At 44.8% G+C, this 24,554-nt stretch overlaps 1 protein-coding gene across 1 annotated transcript in view; it reads right to left on the minus strand.

Annotated features, from left to right (window-relative positions):
- The window catches only part of phf21ab (PHD finger protein 21Ab), a gene marked incomplete at its 3' end in the record, with an annotated part of 65,701 nt that overhangs the window by 16,409 nt on the left and 24,738 nt on the right, over positions 1-24,554 (minus strand). The window contains exons 8-17 of the mRNA XM_080002996.1: positions 23,015-23,335; positions 22,326-22,430; positions 17,322-17,373; positions 17,166-17,245; positions 16,692-16,752; positions 10,591-10,694; positions 10,032-10,187; positions 9,698-9,773; positions 1,951-2,054; positions 166-1,260 (exon numbers count right to left, since the gene is read on the minus strand). Of these exons, the coding sequence (XP_079859122.1) occupies positions 166-1,260; positions 1,951-2,054; positions 9,698-9,773; positions 10,032-10,187; positions 10,591-10,694; positions 16,692-16,752; positions 17,166-17,245; positions 17,322-17,373; positions 22,326-22,430; positions 23,015-23,335 (2,154 nt within the window). The remainder of the gene's footprint in view (positions 1-165; positions 1,261-1,950; positions 2,055-9,697; positions 9,774-10,031; positions 10,188-10,590; positions 10,695-16,691; positions 16,753-17,165; positions 17,246-17,321; positions 17,374-22,325; positions 22,431-23,014; positions 23,336-24,554) is intronic.

Here is a 24,554-nt window from a genome sequence, read left to right on the forward strand (position 1 = left end):
TTACTTTTTATTGTCCAGGTTACTAACGAGAGCTGGCAAAGAATGCTGGGAGGGCTGTGAGGTTTTGCTGTTGTTGGTGCCATCTTCTTTTCTCATTGCCTCTGTACTGTTAGTGGCAGCCATCTTGTTCTCTGAGTTGGTAGGGTGGACATGGCAGCTTCCTACTGAGCTGCCATCATGGGCAGCCTGCTCAGTAGTACCATTGGTGGTGGCTGCTACAGACAAACTCTCAACATTAGCCGTTGAAGCTGCTCCAGTCTCTACAACGCCCACTTCCTCTGCATGGAACCCAACATCAGCCCCAAGACCCTCTTCCCCGTCAGTCCCATGACCCTCCTTCCCATCAGCCCCATGACCCTCCTTCCCATCAGCCCCAAATCCCTCTTCCCTGTCAGCCCCAAGACCCTCCTTCCCGTCAGCCCCAAGACCCTCCTTCCCGTCAGCCCCAAGACCCTCCTCCCCACCAGGCACAGGACTTTTGTCCCCATTAGGTCCAAGGCTGTCCTCCCCCCCAGATCCAAGAGCCGTCTCCCCCTCGGTTCCAGGACCCGCCTCGCCCTCGGTTCCAGGACCCGCCTCGCCCTCGGTTCCAGGACCCGCCTCGCCCTCGGTTCCAGGACCCGCCTCGCCCTCGGTTCCAGGACCCGCCTCGCCCTCGGTTCCAGGACCCGCCTCGCCCTCGGGTCCCCGACCCGCCTCGCCCTCGGGTCCCCGACCCGCCTCGCCCTCGGGTCCCCGACCCGCCTCGCCCTCGGGTCCCCGACCCGCCTCGCCCTCGGGTCCCCGACCCGCCTCGCCCTTAGGCCCAGCACTCGCCTCCCGGCCAGCCCAAAAAGCCCGTCCCCCATTGGGTCCAGGAACAGCCTCCCCATCGGGCCGTGGACTCGCCTGCTTGTCAGACGCTAGCCCGGCTCCTACACCAGTCCCACGACCAGCTGGGTTGATAGCTGCCATCAGAGCAGGTTTGGTCTCTTGGCGTCCAGGTTCAACCTTGAGGCTACCTCCTGGTGACACCTGGCTTTCAGTAGCTTGCAGATCTTCACGTCTCCTGGTTGCTGCAGCATCAGGCTTTACCTTCACAACAGGAAGAGCCTCTCCTCTAGCTTCAGAGTTGGACAGACCTACAATACTGTCCTCAGAGGGAACTTCCTGGTTGAAGTTGAAGGCTTGGATTAAACGGATCAGGTGTTTGACCTTTTCCAGGGACAGATGCATCTCTTTCTGACGAGCCAAGATGCTGTTTTTGGTCTCCATGCATTTCTGTTGGAAGGAGAAAGGGGGTTTGGATGTTATCTATAATATTGTGAACAGTTTTTGTATATTCTTTTTAAATATAAATTACTGAAGAGATAACAGAGGTTGCATCAACAGTGTTACAGAATGGTTGAGATGTTTCTGTTTGGCTGAGAATGACTCACGTCAACATTTGCACTACAAAGAATTAGCATTTGCACTGAGGAAATGATGGTTAATCAATGCCACAAGAAGGCAATGCCAGAAGCATAGGGTTACGGATCCATCACAGAGCTCAAAATCAGTCATCAGTATCAGGAAAGTTTGAGCTTGAGCTTTGTAAAACTCTAGATATAAAAAAAAGTAATTCTGATCAGCAATCTGGATGTACTGCCTGTCTCCGTCAATATCAATTGTTGCATTTAAAATCCCTCACTGCTACCCTACATTTCCTCACCGTTCTCCAACGTATGGGAGTATAAACAATGGTAGCTTATCGTCATCAAGCCACCCAACTTCCTTTCAAGTCTTTGCAGGTTGATGATGACACAACAGAGTGTGTCAACTTTTCAGTGTCGTCTTGCCCTTAAAATGCATTGTGGGATACACGTTGACATTTGACGTATACTATGGTGTGGGTGGCTGTTGTCACATACTATTTTTTGACTATTTTTGGTTAAAAAATAAAAGTTGCTGAGCTGTTTGACTGTTTCTTACCGTTATAGAGTTGCTGAGCTGTTTGACTCTGAGCTCAAGCTGTTCTCGTTCCAGCTTCAGTTCAGAACTCCACTTCATCAGCTTCTGTTTCTCTTCTTCTTTAGCTGCAGGACCAAACATTTACCTGTATGAGCTTCAGTACTTTAGCACTTTACTCAAATTTAGCAAAGTTAAGCAGAGTTCCAACAGATTTAGGCCAAGTTTAGCAGTTTCACAAAGTTAAGCAGAGTTTAGTACAGTTAGGCAGAGTTTTGCAAAGTTAAGCAGAGTAGAGTTTAGCAGGGTTAAGGAAAGTTAAGCAGAGCTTAGCAAAGTTAAGCACTGTGTATCAAAACTAAGCAGGGTTTAATACAGTTAAGCAGAGTTTAGCAAAGTTAAGCAGAGTTTAGTACAAGCAAGCAGAGTTTAGCACAGTTAAGCAGAGCTCAACAGTGTTTAGTGCTGTTCAACAGCGTTTAGTGGCGTTGACCACAGTTTAGTAGCGTTGACCACAGTTTATAAGAGTTCAACAGCATTTAGTAGCGTTCAACACAGTTTTGTAGCGTTCAGCGGAATTTGTAGCATTCAACACAGTTTTGTAGCGTTCAACAGCGTTTAGTAGAGTTCAACACAGTTTAGTAGCATTCAACAGTTTTGTAGCGTTCAGCGGAATTTCGTAGCGTTCAACACAGTTTTTGAGCGTTAAACACCGTTTTGGAGCGTTAAACAGCATTTGGTTAAGTTCAAAAGCGTTTAGTAGTGTTCGACACAGTTTAGTAGCGTTCAACACAGTTTAGTAGCGTTCAACAGCGTTGAGTAGCGTTCAGCGGAATTTAGTAACGTTCAACACAGTTAAGTAGCGTTCAACAGCGTTTAGTAGCGTTCAACAGCATTTGGTTAAATTCAAAAGCGTTCAACAGTGTTCAACACAGTTTAGTAGCGTTCAACAGCGTTGAGTAGTGTTCAGTGGAGTTTAGTAGCGTTAAACAGAGTTCAACAGTGTTTTGTAGTGTTCAACAGCGTTTGGTAGCATTCAACACAGGTTAGTGGCGTTCAACACAGGTAAGTGGCGTTTAAGAATCAAGATGTTTATTTGTCACATACATATACATATTTTCATACATATATGCAGTGAAATGTCTTTGCAACGCACCCAGAGATTATGCACAATAGTTACTAAACCGAACATAATAGCTAACCTAAATCCTACCTAGCTAACTAACTGAAACAAACTGATCCTAAAATGTAATGCAGTTAGTGAACAGAATATACAGTAAACAAAATAAAACAAACATAAAATAAGACTCAGAAGATAATACAACGTGGGGGTACAAAATACAAGGGAATAGAGTGATATGTATGGGATAGGCTATTTGTATATACAGATGTGTAGTAAAGTGCATGTGAATAAAGTATGTAGATAACCAGTACAGTATACAACAGTACAACACAGCAATACAGTAACATCGAACAGAACAGCAATACAGTGCAGTATGCAGTAACCAGAACAATGATACAGTATGCAGTACAGTATGCTACATACAGTACAGTAAGGCAGTGGGGCCTGTGTGAGTGTCTCAGTGCTTTTTGTTGGACCCCTGGTGAGTTCAGCATTGACAATCCTTATGGCTTGCGGGAAAAAACTCCGCCTCAGTCTCTCTGTCCTCGCTGTGACTGTGGAGGCGCTTGCCCGACCGCAGCAGCTAGAACAGTCCGTTGTTGGGGTGATGAGGATCCTTCATGATCCTGTGGGCTCTGCTACTACACCTCCTAGGGTTAAAGTTCTGCATGGTGGGGAGGGTAGTTCCAGTGGTACGTTCGGCTGAACGCACCACCCTCTGCAGGGCCCGCTTGTCCTGAGCAGTACAGTTCCCAAACCAGGCAGTGGTGTTGCCTGTCAGGATGCTCTCCACCATTCCAGAGTAGAAGGACTTGAAGATCCTCATGAGAACCTGAATTTCTTTAGCGCCCTGAGGTGGTAAAGATGCTCCCTCGCCTCTCACCAGTGTCTGTATGTAAAGTCCATTTTAAATCCTTTGTGATGTGGACTCCCAGGTACTTGAAGCTGTGCACCCTGTCGACAGAAGTCCCATTAATCACCGATGGCGCGTGCGTCCTCAGTTGTAATCCCCTCCTGAAGTCCACAATCAGCCCCTTTGTTTACAGACATTCAGGGGTGGGCTGTTGTCCTGGCACAAGAGTGACAGGTCAGCCACCTCCTCACAGTAGATCTTCTCATCGTCGTCGGTGATCAGGCCCACCACAACAGTGTTGTCAGCAAACTTGATGATGGTGTTGGAGTTGGACGTGGCGACACAGTTGTGTGCACAGGGAGTACAGCAGGGGGCTGAGGACACAGCCCTGGGGGGATTCTGTGTTCAGGTTGAGGGAGCTGTGTCTCCCCACCCTAACCACCTGCTCAGTTCTAGCTCCTGCTGCTTGACAGCCAGTCTCGTGGGGACTATGGTATTGAAAGCTGAATTATAGTCTATGAACAGCAATCTCACATAGGCCCCCTTCCAGCCATCCAGGTGCGTGAGCGTGGTGTGCAGTACCTGGGAGACCGCGTCGTCCGTTTGTTATGCCGGTACGCAAACTGTTGCAGTGCGGCGAAGGGAGGCGCAGATGTAACCCTTAAGGGCCACCGGGAGTGATGGTGGACCTCTTGAAGCAGGATGGGACCACCGACTCGGCCAGTGAGGCATTGAATATCCTAGTGAACACCTGGGCTAACTGGTTAGCCCAGGTCTTCAGTACTCTCCCAGATATGCCATCTAGGGCCACAGCTTTCCTGGTGTTCACACGCATCAGAGCCCTCCTGGCGTCACGCGCGCTCATCCCCAGCGCAGTAACTCCAATTAGCTGGCAAGCTAGGGGTGTTGTTGCCAAACTCAAACCGCGCAAAAAAGGAGTTCAGTTCGTTGGCTAGGGAGGCGTCCACACTCGTGTAGAGGAGTTGCTGTTGTAGTTCTTAATAGTCTGCAGCCCCTGCCACAAGCATCTGATGTCCCCCACTCTGTCCCTATACATCCTTTTACCGTCCTTCACCGCCCTCAGCAGATTGTACGACGGCGCTTTGTAACTGTCCATATTTCGGCCGTGCAAGCATTCAGAGCACAGCGGATGGATTTATCGACCCACTGTTTCTGGTTCAGAAATATCCAAACTTTTACCGTGGGAACGATGCTATCCGCTAACTTAGCTATAAAGCAGGTAACTTCTTCCGTAAACTCGCTGATGTAATTTCACTGCATATATGTATGAAAGGATGTATACAGTGGGGCAAAAAAGTATTTAGTCAGCCACCAATTGTGCAAGTTCTCCCACTTAAAAAGATGAGAGAGGCTTGTAATTTTCATCATAGGTACACTTCGACTATGAGAGACAGAATGGGGGGAAAGAATCCAGGAAATCACATTGTAGGATTTTTAATGAATTAATTGGTAAATTCCTCAGTAAAATAAGTATTTGGTCACCTACAAACAAGCAAGATTTCTGGCTTTCACAGACCTGTAACTTTTTCTTTAAGAGGCTCCTCTGTCCTCCACTCGTTACCTGTATTAATGGCACCTGTTTGAACTCGTTATCAGTATAAAAGACACCTGTCCACAACCTCAAACAGTCACACTCCAAACTCCACTGTGGCCAAGACCAAAGATCTGTCAAAGGACACCAGAAACAAAATTGTAGACCTGCACCAGGCTGGGAAGACTGAATCTGCAATAGGTAAGCAGCTTGTTGTGAAGAAATCAACTGTGGGAGCAATTATTAGAAAATGGAAGACATACAGGACCACTGATAATCTCCCTCGATCTGGGGCTCCACGCAAGATCTCACCCGTGGGGTCAAAATGATCACAAGAACGGTGAGCAAACATCCCAGAACCACACGGGGGGACCTAGTGAATGACCTGCAGAGAGCTGGGACCAAAGTAACAAAGGCTACCATCAGTAACACACTACGCCGCCAGGGACTCAAATCCTGCAGTGCCAGACGTGTCCCCCTGCTTAAGCCTGTACATGTCCAGACCCGTCTGAAGTTTGCTAGAGAGCATTTGGATGATCCAGAAGAGGATTGGGAGAATGTCATATGGTCAGATGAAACCAAAATAGAACTTTTTGGTAAAAACTCAACTTGTCGTGTTTGGAGGAGAAAGAAAGCTGAGCTGCATCCAAAGAACACCATACCTACTGTGAAGCATGGGGGTGGAAACATGCTTTGGGGCTGTTTTTCTGCAAAGGGACCAGGACGACTGATGCGTGTAAAGGAAAGAATGAATGGGGCCATGTATCGTGAGATTTTGAGTGAAAACCTCCTTCCATCAGCAAGGGCATTGAAGATGAAACGTGGCTGGGTCTTTCAGCATGACAATGATCCCAAACACACCTCCCGGGCAACGAAGGAGTGACTTCGTAAGAAGCATTTCAAGGTCCTGGAGTGGCCTAGCCAGTCTGCAGATCTCAACCCCATAGAAAATCTTTGGAGGGAGTTGAAAGTCCGTGTTGCCCAGCGACAGCCCCAAAACATCACTGCTCTAGAGGAGATCTGCATGGAGGAATGGGCCAAAATACCAGCAACAGTGTGTGAAAACCTTGTGAAGACTTACAGAAAACGTTTGACATCTGTCATTGCAAACAAAGGGAATATAACAAAGTATTGAGATGAACTTTTGTTATTGACCAAATACTTATTTTCCACCATAATTTGCACATAAATTCTTAAAAAATCAGACAATGTGATTTTCTGGATTTTTTTTTCTCATTTTGTCTCTCATAGTTGAGGTATACCTATGATGAAAATAACAGGCCTCTCATCTTTTTAAGTGGGAGAACTTGCACAATTGGTGGCTGACTAAATACTTTTTTGCCCCACTGTATGTATGTGACGAATAAACCTCTTGAATCTTGAATTATTGGAACTTGATTGGAACATGTCCCAGTCTGTCAGTAAGAGCGCCCTGAAGCATGGCGTCTGACCACGGCTTTATGTCCATCATCACTACCGTTCCACGTGCGATGCACAGCTTGTAAACAGGAAGTAACGAAATAGCGTAATGATCTGACTTCCCGAAAGCAGGGAGTCAGACGATCTTGTATCTGTTCTTGTATGGTTTGTGGCAGTAGTCAAAAGTTCTATCTCCCTTGGTGGCACACATAATGTGTTGATGGAAATTAGGCCGAACTTTTTTAAGGTTCGCCTCGTTAAAGTCCCCAGTCACCACCACAGCCGCATCGGAATGATTGTTCTAAAGTCTGCACAACACATCATACAGGTCCAATAGTGTTGTGTCGGTGTCCGCTTGCGGTGGAATATAAACCGCTGTAATAATGACCATGCTGAATTCCCGGGGGAGGTAGAATAGACTGCATGAGAGGTCGAGCGACGAGCAGGAGCGGGAGAGAGTCTTAATGTTGTCTGAGTTACACCAGTGGCTGTTTAACATGGGGCAGACACCTCCACCCTTTGATTTCCCGACTCCTATGATCTGTCAGCACGGAACAGGGTTAGGGTTAGAGAAGGACTGAGCTGGACATATGGCTTTATATAGCACCAGTGGGTTCAGCCATGTCTCCATCAGGTAGAAGACGCAACAGTTTCTCGTATCCCATTGGAATGTAATCTTTGCTCGAAGGTCATCCATCTTGTTCTCCAGGGACTGGACATTAGCAAGAATTATGCTTGGCAGAGGTGGACAGTAAGGTTGCGCCCTCATTCTGACCCAAATGGCGCCACCTTTACCGCGGTTCCCTTGAACAGCGTCTCCATTGTTGTTGCTGTTATTGTTATTGTTGTTCAAAGAGTTGGGGCATAAAATCTCTGAGGGCCAGTCTGGATCCGCAGATAAAAGGTCCCAAAGTTGATCTTCCAGGGAAATTCTAATATCCATGAGTGCATCGCGGCTGTAGAAGATCACTGCCGATGAGTTTTTGGCAGACGTAGTGATAATAAATGGTATAAATACAAAAATGTAAATAAATAAATACATCTGTATGGGCTGCCGCTAACGGGCGGCGCCACGTCACAAATGTGAATAGCTTTGAACAGCATTTAGTAGCGTTCAACAGCGTTTAGTAGCGTTCAACAGCGTTTAGTAGCGTTCAACACAGTTTAGTAGAGTTTAGTAGTGTTCAACAGCGTTTGGTAGTGTTCAACACAGGTTAGTGGCGTTCAACACAGGTTAGTGGCGTTCAACACAGGTTAGTGGCGTTCAACAGCGTTGAGTAGCGTTCAACAGCGTTGAGTAGCATTCAACAGCGTTGAGTAGCATTCAACAGCGTTGAGTAGCATTCAACAGCGTTGAGTAGCATTCAACAGCGTCTGGTATTATTCAACAGCGTTTGGTAGCGTTCAACACAGTATAGCAGCATTCAACACAGTTAAGTAGAGTTTAATAGAGTTAAGTAGCGTTCAACAGAGTTTGGTAGCGTTCAGCAGCGTTTTGTGGCATTCAGAGTTTGGTAGCGCTCAATAGTGTTCAGCACAGTTTTGTAGTGTTCAACAGCGTTTGGTGACATTCAACAGCGTTTGGTGGCGTTCGGCACAGTTTAGTGGCGTTCAACAGCACTGAGTAGCATTCAACAGCACTGAGTAGCATTCAACAGCGTTTAGTAGCGTTCAACAGCGTTTAGTAGCATTTAACACAGTATAGTAGAGTTTAGTAGCGTTCAACAGAGTTTAGTAATGTTCAACAGCGTTGAGTAGCGTTCAACAGTGTTTTGTGGCGCTCAACAGAGTTTGGTAGCGCTCAATAGAGTTCAGCCCAGTTTGGTAGTGTTCAGCCCGGTTTAGTGGCGCTAAACAGCGCATAGTAGCGTTCAGTCGACTTTACTAGCGTTCAGTCGACTTTACTAGCGTTCAGTCGACTTTACTAGCGTTCAGACTTTACTAGCGTTCAGACTTTAGTAGCGTTCAGACGACTTTAGTAGCGTTCAGACGACTTTAGTAGCGTTCAGACGACTTTAGTAGCGTTCAGACGACTTTAGTAGCGTTCAGACGACTTTAGTAGCGTTCAGACTTTAGTAGCGTTCAGACTTTAGTAGCGTTCAGACGACTTTAGTAGCGTTCAGACGACTTTAGTAGCGTTCAGACGACTTTAGTAGCGTTCAGACGACTTTAGTAGCGTTCAGACGACTTTAGTAGCGTTCAGACGACTTTAGTAGCGTTCAGACTTTAGTAGCGTTCAGACTTTAGTAGCGTTCAGACTTTAGTAGCGTTCAGACTTTAGTAGCGTTCAGACGACTTTAGTAGCGTTCAGACGACTTTAGTAGCGTTCAGACGACTTTAGTAGCGTTCAGACGACTTTAGTAGCGTTCAGACGACTTTAGTAGCGTTCAGACTTTAGTAGCGTTCAGACTTTAGTAGCGTTCAGACTTTAGTAGCGTTCAGACGACTTTAGTAGCGTTCAGACGACTTTAGTAGCGTTCAGACGACTTTAGTAGCGTTCAGACGACTTTAGTAGCGTTCAGACGACTTTAGTAGCGTTCAGACTTTAGTAGCGTTCAGACTTTAGTAGCGTTCAGACTTTAGTAGCGTTCAGACTTTAGTAGCGTTCAGACTTTAGTAGCGTTCAGACTTTAGCAGAGTTAAGTACAGTTCAGAAGAGTTCAATTAAGCACAGTTAAGCAGAGTTAAGTAGAGTTCAGAGTTTAGCAGAGTAAAGCAAAGTTAAGTAGAGTTAAGTAGAATTCAGCAGAGTTAAGTACAGAGTATAGTAGAGTTCCGAGTTCTGTAGAGCTCTTGAGAGTTTGACATGAGGAAACAACGTTACCTTCTTTGTAAGCAATGTAGGAGTGAACTATGGCCAAGGTCCCAGGCCAGGGAATGGCTTCCTCTTTCTTGAGGATCTGCAGAGAGAAGATCTGGGACATGAGAGCTTGGAGACACTCCGCCACCCGGGGGCAACATCAGCAGACAGGAAATGGAGTAAATGGATGTGAAATGTCAATCATTACAGAATGAATGGGATAGATGCACAGAAAACAATACTGCATCATGTGTACGCTTACAAAGGATTGAACAGTCCTATAAGTCCTATTATCTTATCAGGTCACTCTGCTGGTCTCAAACTGAGGACAGGCAGGAAGGTGGACTGCAGCAGTTACCTGGTCTTGACATTTTGGACAGATCCACATGCCTTTAGGAATGGTTTTCAGAGGTGGATCCAGGCAGTCCAGGTGATAAACACGCGAACACGTATCACACATGAGCAACTGGCCACTGCGTCTGCACACAGTGCAGAAATCCTCATGGATGTCTCCCTGCGAGGAAGAATTGGACCAATCAGTTTCCCTGCCCTGGCTGACTCCACCAATCATCTGTAGAGAGGCAAGGCATGGGGAGGAACCTCGGATCGAGGACGACCATTTTTTGGAATCTGTTTTCATTCATACTCCAATCAATAAGCTGTCTTCTTCAACTATACATTTAGCTCAATATTACTGAGGAAACTGTTCACTTTGTAAGGTTGAACCAAGCTGTAAATCAAATGATGATTGATGAGGATCCAATGGAACAACAGATCAGATGGAAGTGGTTTGTGGAGGTCTTGGGTGCAACATGATTGAGTTACTGGGCCAATAGGGTGTGTCTTATTGGTGGTAGTAAGTAGAGAAAGGGACTTTTGGTCCAGTTTGTGGCCGTCCCCCCCCAGCTGTTACTTACATCCCCAGAGCTGGGGCTGGGCAGGGGGAAGCTGTGGGCTGGGGGGAGATTCGGACTGGAGGGGGAGATCAGCTCCGGGACGCTGCTGTATTTAGGTGGACGACCTGGGTGAAATGAGACAGACGACAAAGACGGAAAACAAAAGAAAAAAGACAGATGGAGAGGGGGGAAAAAACAGTCTATATGACATACCTTAGAAAGGGAGTCTTCGTTGGCTAGCGTGAGAGGGGGAGCGATAAGAGGAGTAGAGGTACAGAGGAGTGTTAGTGCAGCAGACATTAGCAGACCTCAGAGCGTTATACAAGAGGGATGGGAGGTAAAAACCACTCGCCCTTCTGATAAGTACTACCGATCAATACTTTTATTTACACGCAAGTCATTCCAGAGATGGATCAATCCCATTCAGACTACATTATATTGAACCGGATTAGATCACCTCTACTCATTTTAAAGGAAAACTCTGGTATTGTTTAATCTGGTTTAACCCGTTTTTTTGATCATTGCAAGTCAATCTGAATGATTGGCTTCAGAATATTTTCAACTGATCCAGTATTGAGTTTTGAACCTCAGTCGCTGGCCGCATATCGGATCAATGACACCGCATTCAGCTGAACCTGTTCCCTTAATATTGAATCAATTTAAAATATTTGGATGCTGATAACTTGGATTGACTCTCAACGATCAAGAAGGTTGTTCTCTATAATGTCACCCTATAATGATACAGTAGACTTAAACTGTAAACAGGAAACATATTGTTTGACATATAATCAATGTTTCTCCATTAGAGGGAGAGTGAATTTAGTAGTAGTACTCACAATGTGTGTATTAACTAAACAGTTGTGCTCATGATTTGTGGAACAACTGTTTTCCATATTCTAACAACATTTTAAATTAATTTGCTAAAGAATCTCGATGAATCTGCATCCTAAGATGATGGTCTTATCGAATTAGTTCCCATGGATCCCGCCTCAATTATATAACGGAACGAGTCACAGCTGGTTTAGTGAGTCAGTACGCAAACCTCTAGAAGAAGGGAGCAGCTTCAGCACATGCAGGCTAGTAGGTTCTAGTAGATCTACACCTGTACCAGTTAGAGATGGGATCGATCTGATCCAATATCAGTATCAGGTGCCGATAAGGAGGTATTTCACTCATCAGATATCGGACTGACGTAGCCGATCCACGTGCCGATCTGAATTCCATTGCATATCTTGCGCTGAACCATGAACCTGCTGTTTTATTTTGCTAATTTAAATGGTCTGCCTCCTCAAGATTTCTACTCAGCAAAATATGAAGCGCAATGCGCAAATTGGAACTGGCAGTTGGAGTTAGGGTTAGGGTTAATTAATCGTCACCGATTGAAGCAGCCATTCAGCTATGTTGGTCCTCAAAATAAGACGTCATGACTCCAACGTAGATAATTTGCACCGGCGCTGCCATAGAGCCACTGGGAGTTGGATTTCTATTCGTGAAGCAGTGAAACCAATCACCGGATGAGGATTAAAAACTACACAGTTACGTCCTTTGGCTTGCCGGTTGCATTCGGTTTAAAACCAAAATAATCCTATGTCAATGTCGCCGCCATGGGGTAATGGGTAAGACTAGTCTGTAAACAAATACAAATAAACGGGGGAGCTGTTTTTTTTTTTTGGATGAAAAGTACCACATTGTTTACATTTCTCAACCGATTTCAATGACTTGTTTTATATTCAAGGGTTTATGATCTACACAGTGTAGAAAAAAGGTTTTTGAGGGGGAAAAAAAAAAAAAAAAAAAAAGTCATACTCCACGACCGTTCCAATATGGCGGCGAAGTTGACGTAAGATCCAAAGGTCGAGGTCCAGATCCAGTTTTTGATGTTCTTCGTTTTTTTTTTCAAATATTCATTTTGAAAACCTACACCTGTTTGTATGTGAAGGTAATGTGAAGTATGGGAAGCTTAATTAACATACAGTTCAAAAAAATTGCTTTGGAATACATTTAAATCCAAGTGATTTTTGTATATTTTTTTGCTCTTACAACAAGAAGTGCTGTGTAGTTTACTACAGCGTGATGTAACCTTACACATAATACGAACAACAACAATAATAATAAATATAGCTGCAGGCAGCACTGCACCAGTTTAGTTGTGTTTGGTAGGTAATACAGTTTTCCGGGTTCTCTGAAACGCGGCACGATTTTCCAAGTTTAAATGGAACGCAGCATAGGCTCCCCCCGATCTGTCGTCTCCTGGTTGCTCGTCTCTTGGAACAACTAGTATGCGGTCTACACAGCACAACCTTCCTGTCTTTAAAACAACTGTCCATGTTAGCCAGAACTTGTCATTGTTAGAACTCACCCTGTTGTCTGTGGAAATAGAGCTGCACTCTCAATGACGGACAGGTGACTGTAACCGTGCCAGGCAATGATGACGTTGTGACTGAAGCGTTACCATTTGATGCCATGTGAGGCCTCAAATGATGACGGAGTGCAAAATGACGCAGTGACGCCTTTCTGTGATACTTTATACTTTTCTGGGTCCCATTTTTTCCGATACGTTTCGAGCCCATGAAACGCATCATGGACTCCTACAACTTGTATTGTACAACTTCCTTGAATCCCACAATGTAAGGAGGGACACATCTAACATGAGGTTAGATGCGAACAGAATGTATTCATTTACAAAAGGAGCAAACTAGATAACATTTCAATTGAACAGCCCTGCAGACATCAAGCAGTTAAGACGGTACACAGACACCTACAATAGCGCAGTTTGTAACCTATAGAATGATGGAGTCTACACTACGCAGCCACAACCTGTACACATATAAGGAATTGGATGGTAATGTCACAAAGCGTCTTACTCAACAAACTCATCTCGCTCCACCACCCAACCACAAGTTTTAGAACCTTGGCGCATGGGCGATGCATGTTCTGCTAAATCCGGTCAAATTAAATCAGATTTTCACAATTTCTTCTCCGAATGTAGATCCAAACTTGATCAAACAAACTAGAACCACGAGATGTCTGAGGCGTCCCCTTTCCAACGACACCTCAACCCTGTCCGTGGGTTCAGCGGTTGTTGTGTTGCTGACACTTTTGGCCCCAAAAAATGGCAAGGAGAATATTAATAATAAAAATATGAACAATAACAAATACTTCTGGTATCGGCACTTGTGTATCTGAATCAGATTGGAACTGATAAACAGTGGATCAGTCCATCTCTAGTACCAGTCTACTGTATCTAGTGGGTCTAAACCTGTATCATTCTACTGTATCGAATAGGTCTAAACTTGTACCAGTCTACTGTATCTAGTAGGTCTAAACCTGTACCAGTCTACTGTATCTAGTAGGTCTAAATCTACTGTATTTTGTACATTACATTAGGCAGACGTTTTATCCAAAGCAACTTACAATTGTTCAAACACCGACGGACGCAGCCATCAGGAGCAATTAGGGGTTAAGTGTCTTGCTCAAGGACACTCAGCATGCTAGCAGGAGGAGCCTGGCAACCTTTAGATTACTAGACTACCAGCTCTACCTCCTGAGCTACCATCCCTTAATAGGTCTAAACATGTACCATTCCACTGTATCTAGTTAGTTCTAGTCGGTCTACACCTGTAACAGTCTGCTGTACCTAGTAGGTTCTAGTCGGTCTACACCTGTAACAGTCTGCTGTACCTAGTAGGTTCTAGTCGGTCTACACCTGTATCAGCCTACTCTATTTAGTAGTTTTACACATTTTCCAGTCTACTGCATCTAGTAGGTCTACACCTGTACCAGTCTGCTGTACATAGTAAGTTCTAGCTGGTCTACACATGTACCAGGCCACTATATCTAGTAGGTCTATACCTGTACCAGTCTACTGTATCTAGTAGGTCTACCCCAGTATCAGTCGACTGTATCTAGTAGGTCTAAACCTGTATCATTCTACTGTGTCTAATAGGTTCTAGTAGGTCTAAACCTGTACCAGCCTACTGTATCTAGTAGGTCTAAACCTTTACCAGTATACTGTATCTAGTCATTCTAAACCTGTACCAGTCTACTGTATCTAGTAGATCTAAACCTGTAGCATTCTACTGTATCGAATAGGTTCTAGTAGGTCTAAACCTGTACCAATCTACTGTGTCTAATAGGTCTAAACCTGTACCAGTCTACTGTGTCTAATAGGTCTAAACCTGTACCAGTCTACTGTGTCTAATAGGTCTAACCTTTACCAGTCTACTGTGTCTAATAGGTCTAAACGTGTACCAGTCTACTGTATCTAGTAGATCTAAACCTGTATCATTCTACTGTATCGAAAAGTTTCTAGTAGGTCTAAACCTGTACCAATCTACTGTATCTAGTAGGTCTAAACCTGTACCAGTCTACTGTATCTAATAGGTTCTAGTAGGTCTAAACCTGTACCAGTCTACTGTATCTTGTAGGTCTAAACCTTTACCAGTATACTGTATCTAGTCGTTCTAAACCTGTACCAGTCTACTGTGTCTAATAGGTCTAAACCTTTACCAGTCTACTGTGTCTAATAGGTCTAACCTTGTACCATTCTACTGTATCTAGTAGGTATAAATCTGTACCAGTCTACTGTATCTAGTAGGTCCAAACATGTACTCGTCTGCTGTATCTAACAGGTTCAAGTAAAACTATACCTTTACCAGTCTACTCCATCCAACCGGTTCTAGTAGGTCTAAACATGTACCATTCCACTGTATCTAGTTAGTTCTAGTCGGTCTACACCTGTACCAGTCTGCTGTACCTAGTAGGTTCTAGTCGCTCTACACCTGTATCAGTCTACTGTATTTAGTAGTTTTACACCCGTACCAGTCTACTGCATCTAGTAGGTCTACACCTGTACCAGTCTGCTGTACCAAGTCGGTTCTAGTCGGTCTACACCTGTACCAGGCCACTATATGTAGTAGGTCTCTACCTGTACCAGTCAACTATATCTAGTAGGCCAATGCCTGTACCAGTTTACTATGGTATGTAGGTTCTAGTAAGTCTACACCTCTACCAGTCTACTGTATCTAGGAGTTATACTAGGTCTACACCTGAACAAGTCAACTGTAACTGGTAGGTTCAAGTAGGTCTAAACCTGTACCAATGTACTGTACCTAGTAAGTGCTAGTGGTTTAAGTGATTTAGTAGAAGAAGTAGTCTAGTGGTAGTGGTCTAGTGGCATGATGGCTAGCAGGTTTAACTACATCTAGCAGAGGCTCTAGTACTCCAGTAGTAGTCTATTAGTAGTTTGTATGCAAGTAGACTAGTAGGTTTAGCAGGGATTAATACATCCTGCAGTGGCTCTAGTACTCTAGTAGTAGTAGCAGTTCCTGAGCATGCAGGCTTGCGAGTTTAGCAGGTTGTAGTACACCTAGCAGTGGCTCTAGTAGTAGTACTCTAGTAGCAGTTCCTGAGCATGCAGACTAGTAGGCTGAGTAGATTGTAAAATATTTAGCAGTGGCTCTAGTACTCAAGTAGTAGTAGTAGTAGTAGTACTTCATGAGCAAGGAGTATTGTATGTTTAGCAGGTTGCAGTACATCTAGCTGTCGCTCTAACCCTAACCCTCTATGAAATTTCACAGAATTGTATGGTATCTACAAAAATACCATGGCACACGGTATTTCACTGTATTAACCCCCCTTTGATTTCTGTTTATTCAATAAAGACTTTATATTAAAAAAGAAAGACACATGGTAAAGCCTCTGACGCGGCACAGCGTGGAAAGGCACTTTTCAATTTACCTCACCTTATGTTGCCGTTACGCGGTAGCAGATGGCGAAATGTTGAAATAATCCATCCGTAAAAACGTTCTGCCGCTGATCTGTGACATAGCGACACTGCTTAACACCAATATTTTATGACATGGTGCACTTCAATACTTGCCCACAACATGGGAGTGAGTGCAAACAAAGATGCATAACGCAGCGCTTGGGGAAATTACTCATTGGATGGATTATTACAACAAGTACTCTATTGTTGTATTTATATTAGTTATATGTATGTATATTATATGTATATTAGTAATGTTGTAGTAGTAGTAGTCCCTGGGCATGCAGGCTACTAGGTTTAGTAGGTTGTAGTACTGCTCGCAGATTGTAGTAGTACATGCAGTATTTGTACTGACCTCTCTTTCTGGTTCCTTGATGAAGAGGGCTGTTCAGGTAACTCACTGCACTCTTCTTCCTCTGAAACACAAAGTGCAAAACTGTGATCCACTAGTGCATGCTAGGTAAAACCCACAACCACTCAACCTTCCTGGGGATTGCGTTTAGCTTTCTTTCTTCCTTCTGGACCACCATCTCCACTTTCTACTTTTTAGAAAGTTTTTTTGATTTAGTGACTTGTTAATTATCTGGTGTCTGATTGGCTGTTAGGGTTAAACAGCACAGAATGCTATCTGGTCTCCGATTGCCTGTAAAGCTTAAACAGCATAGATTGTCATCTGTTCTCTGATTGGCTGTTAGGGTGAAACAGCACAAAATGTTATCTGGCCATTGATTGGCTGCAAGTGTTAAACGGCACATAAGGTTATCAGGTCTCTGATTAGCTGTTAGGGGTAAACAGCACAGAATGGTATCTGGTCTCTGATTGGCTGTACCTCAGGCTCAAACACAGCTCCACTGTACACCGGGTTCGCTGTTGTTCTTCGTTTGCGCTCTTGTCTTTTGTTCTGGATTTCTGAAATCAGATAAACAGCGTCAAAATCAGAATGGAGGACGGGCCGTGGGAGGAGCAGCTTCAGAGAGCATCTTACCCTCCAGGTGGTCGTGGGTAACCAGGCCTAACGACACCATGAAGGCAAGTTTCTGAAGGAGAATAACAGATTTCATTAAACAACTTCCAGATCAAACATTTAGCTGGACACACACACACACACACACACACACACACACACACACACACACACACACACACACACACACACACACACACACACACACACACACACACACACACACAACTTAATTAAGAACACTATACTATTATATAATATTTGACATTGTACTCTATGTTGACATGATTGCATCACACAGTTCCTACAGATTTGTCAACTGCACATTGATGCTGTGGATCTCCCGTTCTATCACATCCCAGAGGTGTTCAGATCCGGTGACTGGGAAGGAAACTGAAAAACATTGAACTCATGTTCATGTTACCAGTTTGAGACAAATGTATCCTGCTGAAAGTAGCAGGGCTCGACAGTGCGAGCATTTCACTTGCAGTTGAGACTAAAAATAGATGTGTGCAAACTGAAAATGTATTTAGGAGCACGTGTGCGAATAAAAAGTAAAATTCAGCCAAAGTGGCCTTTTTAACAAAAAAGTGTACGATACAACTTTATTGGTCAGTAGGGCACTGAAATTCATTTTGCGTCCCTGGGAAATGCCCTAACAACATTTACGCCGTACAGGTAAACAATCACTGGAGTGACAGGAAAGGACACATGTGTCATAGGCACAAAGTACAAATTGCACCTGGCATGACAGCACAACGATACACAAGCAACACAGATGACAGATTAGACAAGCACAGGTGTTGACAGGATAAACACAAGTACAGACACATGACATGGCACAGCCCACAGATACACAAAAAACAGCACAAATGACAGGTAAGACAATTTACAAAGACATAAGAAGACTAATACCCATGAAATCATAAAAGGCTCTAGAATCATTTGTTTGTTTAGTAGTAGAATGGACTGATGTACAAAGGAGTTTTCAAGCCTATTTCGATTGATGGAAGGGACTCTGAAGCGCCTATTTGAAGGCAGGGGCTGATATTCATTGTGCAAAACATGTGTGGAGTCAGAGGAAATCTTTATGGGCAGCCTAACCAAGCTATTGCTATGGGCCTCTTGAAAGGCTTGAGCTACAGGGAGTCCAATGATTTTGGAGCAAAGTTTTAACTGATATTGAAGTTTACTTTTATTTTACACTGTGAGGTTGCTCCACCAGGTACCGTAGAGCATGATGCTCTGAATTACAGAAGTAACAAATAAATATATAATTTAGCTGCTGGCCCTAAATTATTTTAATCTACGAAGAAAATAAATGCGCTGCGGCAGCAAGCGCAGCCTTGCCACTCGGTGGCACATACACCGCGCACAACAGTACTGATCCGAATTCTCGCGGAAGATAGAAAGGTCTTAAAGTCAGACAGAGCAGCTCTACATTGGAATCGCAGACAGTCTCTTTAACGGTGAACTGACGGCACCAGAGGTCACTGATATAAATACAGATTCCTCGGCCCTTACATTTCTCCGAGTTCTCATCTCTGTCCAGCCGGGTCAGGGTGAACCTGTTTATCCCGAACAGAGAGTCTGGCATGTTGGATTGAAGCCATCTCGGTAAAATATAGAATCGATGCTTCACGAAATTCGGCACAGTACCTTGTGTAGGTTCGGACTTCATCAATCCTATTGTTCAAGGAGCGAAGATTGGAGAGAATGATGGAGGGTAACGGCGGTCTAGTAGATCTACGCCGCAGCCTGTTACGAACTCCACCTCTCCTTCCTCGTTTCCGCCTAGTAGGCCTTCGTAGCTCCGGGGGAATAAAATCCAAGATCTTCGGGAGCAGAGGCGATGGTTTATGGCGCAAGGCAATCAGAACATCCCGACTGTAGTGCAAGCTGTGTCGAGGTACTATCCCGGTTACTATTCGCTCCTTCGTGTCCATGATTCGGCCGTGTTGTACAATGCCCTCCTTGGCCGTGGCAACAAGCCACAGAGACAGTATAATCCACAGGTGGCTTGTCTTCCCATTTACACCCATCCACAAACGACGATCGACATGATTAGACGGACACGGTAGACTCGGACCCGATTAACACATATTACACACAAAGTTAAAAACTTTAACGGGCTCAAAGCCAGGACGCGGTTCGCAGCCCTGCAGCGCACCTGAAGTAGGTGTCGTGTATTGAGAGATGCAGACTTCTCTACAAAATTAACTGTAACTCGCTTAATCCGAATGTGAATTTTTCATGAAATTTGGTTTGCTATAAACATGAGAAATTGAACATGATAATGGTTACTTATTGGAATTAAATTCAGTTACTGGGGGTGAATCTAATCACCTCTATGCCAACACATTAACACGAGACAACAAGTCTCAATTATTTAGAATTTCATCTTTTGTAAGGTTCCCCAAAAATGTAGATTTCTTTATCTATTATATTGTTATAAAGCCACCGGGTTGTTTGATATTGTATTAAGAATTAAATTAAATCATTGATAAAATATAAAATACTATTTTTGTGAAATTCTTTGTGTCTAAACAGATTGAGAATTTTTTTTTGGTGTTTAGACCTAAGAACTACTTTATCATAGAGGTGTTTATACAGTTTAAAGTATAAATATTACATAATTATTAAATAAAGTTTGAAGCAGAGATTATTTAAAACCTAGTGTTTTGTATTGAAATACATAGTGAATGTCCCCTTGTGTCCCTTCATCAAGGAAAAACATTATTATTACAATAAACATTATTAACATTTTTTCTTTTGATTTTTCCTTGTTCATCTCCTGCTTGTGTACAAACCTCTCGTGCTCAGGCAACCAGTTGTAACCCGCACAGTGAAAAGGTGGTCTAAAGAAACTGAAGACGGTCTCACTGACCCTATAACAGATTACATCAACTTCTGTGTGGAAAACACTGTACCCACCAGGACTGTACAGTGTTTTCCCAACAGCAAACCCTGGATTACTCCGGATATAAAGGCTCTCATCAAGGAGAAGAAAAGGGCCTTTAAATGAGGTGACAAGGAGGAGCTGAAGGTGATACAGAAGCAGCTGAGGAGGAAGATCAGAGAGGGGAAGGACAATTACAGAAGAAAGATGGAGGAACAGTTGCAGCAAAAGAACACCAGAGGGGGGCCTCAAAACCATCTCGGGCCACGATGAACCTGACTCCCAGGCTGTGGGGGATCAGAGGTGGGTGAATGATCTTAACTTGTTTTTCTATAGATTTGATCAGTCATCTAGCCCTCCCCCGGCCTATTCACCTCTGCTGCATTACATTTCACTGCATATATGTATGAAAGTATGTATATGTATGTGACAAATAAACCTCTTGAATCTTGCTACCTCCGTCGTCTGCACCCCAGGTGTTCTGCCCCACCCCCCTTCCTTTAACACTCAGCTTACAGCCACCCCCTACTGCTTCTCCTACCAGAGACAACCCCCCCCTCCCCCCATTCACACCCTCCACTCAGCCCCCCTGCTACAATCTGTCCCTCACTACCATCCAGGTGAGGAACGAGCTCAAGAAGATGAAGGAGAGAAAGGCTGCAGGTCCGGACGGCATCAGCGCCAGGCTCCTGAGGACATGGGCAGACCAGCTCTGTGGGATAGTGGAGCACATGTTCAACATGAGCCTGAAGCTGGGGAGAGTGCCACAGCAGGAAGACATCCTGCGTGGTGCTGGTGCCGAAAATCCCGCACTCCAAGGACGCCAGCAGCTACAGGTCGGTGGCACTGACGTCTCACCACATGAAGACCCTGGAGAGGCTGGTCCTTGGGCATCTCCACCCCCTGGTGAGATCATCAATGGACCCGCTCCAGTTTGCCAACCAGCCTGGCATCAAGGCGGACGACGCTGTCATCTTCCTGCTACATCGAGCTCTCTCTCACCTGGAGAAGCCTGAGAGCACTGTGAGGATCATATTCTTTGATTTCTCAAGTGCTTTCAACACCATTCAGCCTTTGCTTCTGAGGGACAAGCTGCAGCACACAGGAGTGGACCATCACCTGCCTTCCTGGATCCTGGACTACCTCACGGACTGGCCACCGTACATGAGGTCTCAGAACTGCGAGTCTAACATGGTCAGCTGCAGCATGGGGGCCCCGCAAAGAACGGTCTTGGCAGCTTTCCTCTTCATCCTCTACACTGCAAACTTCATGTACAACTCAACCAGCTGTCACCTGCAGACGTTCTCTGACGACTCTGCAATCGTTGGCCTCATCACAGATGAGGACGACAGGAAATACAGAGAACTCACCATGGACTTTGTGAACTGGTGCCAGCGGAACCGCCTTCAGATCAACGCAGGGAAAACCAAAGAGCTGGCGGTGGATTTCTGCAGGCGCAGACACCCCCCCCCCGAAATCGGTGAAGATCCAGGGAATGGATATTGACATAGTGGGATCTTACAAGTACCTAGGTGTTCACCTGAACAATAAACTGGACTGGACTAATCACATACATGCACTTTATAAGAAGGGTCAGAGCAGACTCTATCTGCTTAGAAGACTTAGGTCCTTTGGAGTGCAGGGGGCTCTTCTGAGGACCTTCTGCGACACCATGGTGGCATCAGCCATCTTTTATGGAGTGGTCTGCTGGGGCAACAGCCTCACCACAGCTGACAGGAAGAGACTTGATAAACTGATCAAGAAGGCCAGCTCTGTCCTGTGGGGCCCCCTTGGACACAGTGCAGGTGTTCGGAGAAAGGAGGATGATGGCTAAGCTGTCATCCATGATGGAGAACGAACCCCACTCCATGCATAAGACTCTGATCGCACCGGAGATCTCCTTCAGCGATAGGCTGCTTCACCCAAAGTGTGTGAGACGACTGTCAGACTGTATAACCAACAGCCCAGCCAGTAGGCCGCCACACACACACACACACACACACACACACACACACACACACACACACACACACACACACACACACACACACACACACACACACACACACACACACACACACACACACACACACACACACACACACACACACACACACACTCCTTACCTGGGGATTGTCCTCCTTCCTGGCTCTGGGAGCGGGGGAGATGGGAGGGGAGGGAGAAAGGGGGAGGCTGGCCTTCTGTTCTCCTCCCCCCACAGCTTTAATAATCTGTTAAGATGAAAGGACTGATTAAAATTCAATTCAAAAGTCCCCAACTGAAAGCAAACCCTCCACCTGAAGTTTCATAAAGCTGAGATTAGAATTTCATTTCATTCAAACAATATGACAAAGTAATGTAAGTGTTTGGCTTTCCCTCTTTCCCCTTTTAAAGACAAGAAGATGGAATATGATGCAGGATGTTTGCACATTCAGACAAGATCCTTCCACCCTTACGCTAAACTCCAGCTTTAGTGAGAAGCTCACGCAGCTTCTAAGATTCTTTCTAAAGAACTCATCTGAGATCTTAGTTCAGTGGTTCATGGATCAGGATGGTGATCGGCCTCCACCTCACCTCCACCTAACTGATTCTTTAGCATTCTATTTAAATGCTTTACATTCACCTGGTAAATGAATAACATCCTCTTGTCAACTAAAACCATATCATATACTACAGATCTGTCAGTGTTTTCATGCTCATGTCATGTCAACTGCATGACCAAATCCTGAATATTAATTATGGGTATATAATGTTAATCAACTGTTATAATGCCTGTGTTGCTGCATTGGTTTCCCATTGTCCCCGGTGTACTCACCTTGGCTTCAGGGGCCAAGCTGCTGATCTGGATGGTTTGGTTGGAGCTGAGTGCTGCGCTGGGGGCATGGGCAGGGCTGGCGAGGCGGCTGGCCGCGATGGGTGTGGTGATGACAATGCCGGTCAGGGATGCTTGCGTCTTGGCGCAGGGCTGACCGTTAACGATGCGGACTTGGTGAATCGGGGCTCCAGAGGCCAGAGAGGACGCCGCTAGCTTCGCAGTCACCATGACCGGCCTCTGGAGCAGCTGGGGGGCAGCCATCATGGGAGGAGGGGCAGGAGCAATGGGTACGTTGGAGGAAGTGGCTGGTTTGGGTCTGACCTGATGGTGACAGCAGACACCACATATCAGAAAACAGGATGTAGAAAAAAGATGAACACCAAGAAACCAGAGTGCTGTAGGGCACATCAACAGTCTAGATGAACAGAGCCAGTCATGTTTGGGGATGAGAATCAGTAATAATGTGAACTTCATTCACCAAATTAACACTGGCAGTTTATCAGTGAAGGCAGAAAAACAAAATTACTTAAATCACAGTCAGGAGTTCTGACTGGATAGTTTATATGTTTAGTCAGTCATTGAATTTCCGTAAAAAGAATGAATGAAAAGCAAAACTGATTAATTAAACTCCTTGTAGCCAGCTGGTCTTGGGGAAGAAAAAAATTAAATGCACTTTGACATGATTTACCACAGCATTTTTATTGATAGTGGTATTGGGTGGGTGTCGCCGGTAAGAATTGAATTTGTTTTCAATTTAGAAGGTTTTGTGTCTCGGTCATGAAGCATGTCTCATCACCACAAGGGTCAATTCTAGGTGCAATATTAATATGCATGATTTCCCTCGGCCACATCAGACATGGCATCTCTTTTCATGACACCCAGCTGTACCTTCCTGCTAATTCCACTGACCTGGGTATGCTGTATTCACTACAGGACTGCCTGTCTGAGGTAAAACTAGACGAAGAGCTTAACTCTGATAAAACAAAGTCCTTGTCATTGGGTCTTATCAAACCACTATTCAAATATGCCATTTATTGGCATTATCTCACAAAAGAGAACACCACGTTAAGTGCTCGACTTAAAACTCTATGCATCATAGGCCCATTTTGTTCTCATCATGCTAGATCTACTTCAAAAGAATAGTTTGAATAAAAGACCGGTTCTGAAGGCAGAGATAGACGTGCTTTTATCTCACCTAGACTGCAAAAGCCTTATAAGGCAGTTTCACCGCAAAATGTTTCATGGGGACTTTATCGGAAAATGAGTTGTACAGCTATACTAATTTGAAAATAAAGTACATTTTACCCCTACCACCATCATCACGGACATAAATGCCTGCTATGTCATGGCCACCGGCATACTCTATCAGAAGACAGTCTTTTTAGCATCTGTTTATGCCCCCAACTGGGATGACCATAGCTGTATGAAATTGCTGCTGTCCTCTATTCCAAACTTGGATTCACACCAATTATACTGGGAGGATATATGCATTGTGTTATAGACCCAACACTTGAAAGATTTAGCCCAAGACATCACACCC

Source organism: Zeus faber (genome assembly GCF_960531495.2).
Source record: "Zeus faber genome assembly, chromosome: 6".
Classification (NCBI taxonomy): domain Eukaryota; kingdom Metazoa; phylum Chordata; class Actinopteri; order Zeiformes; family Zeidae; genus Zeus; species Zeus faber.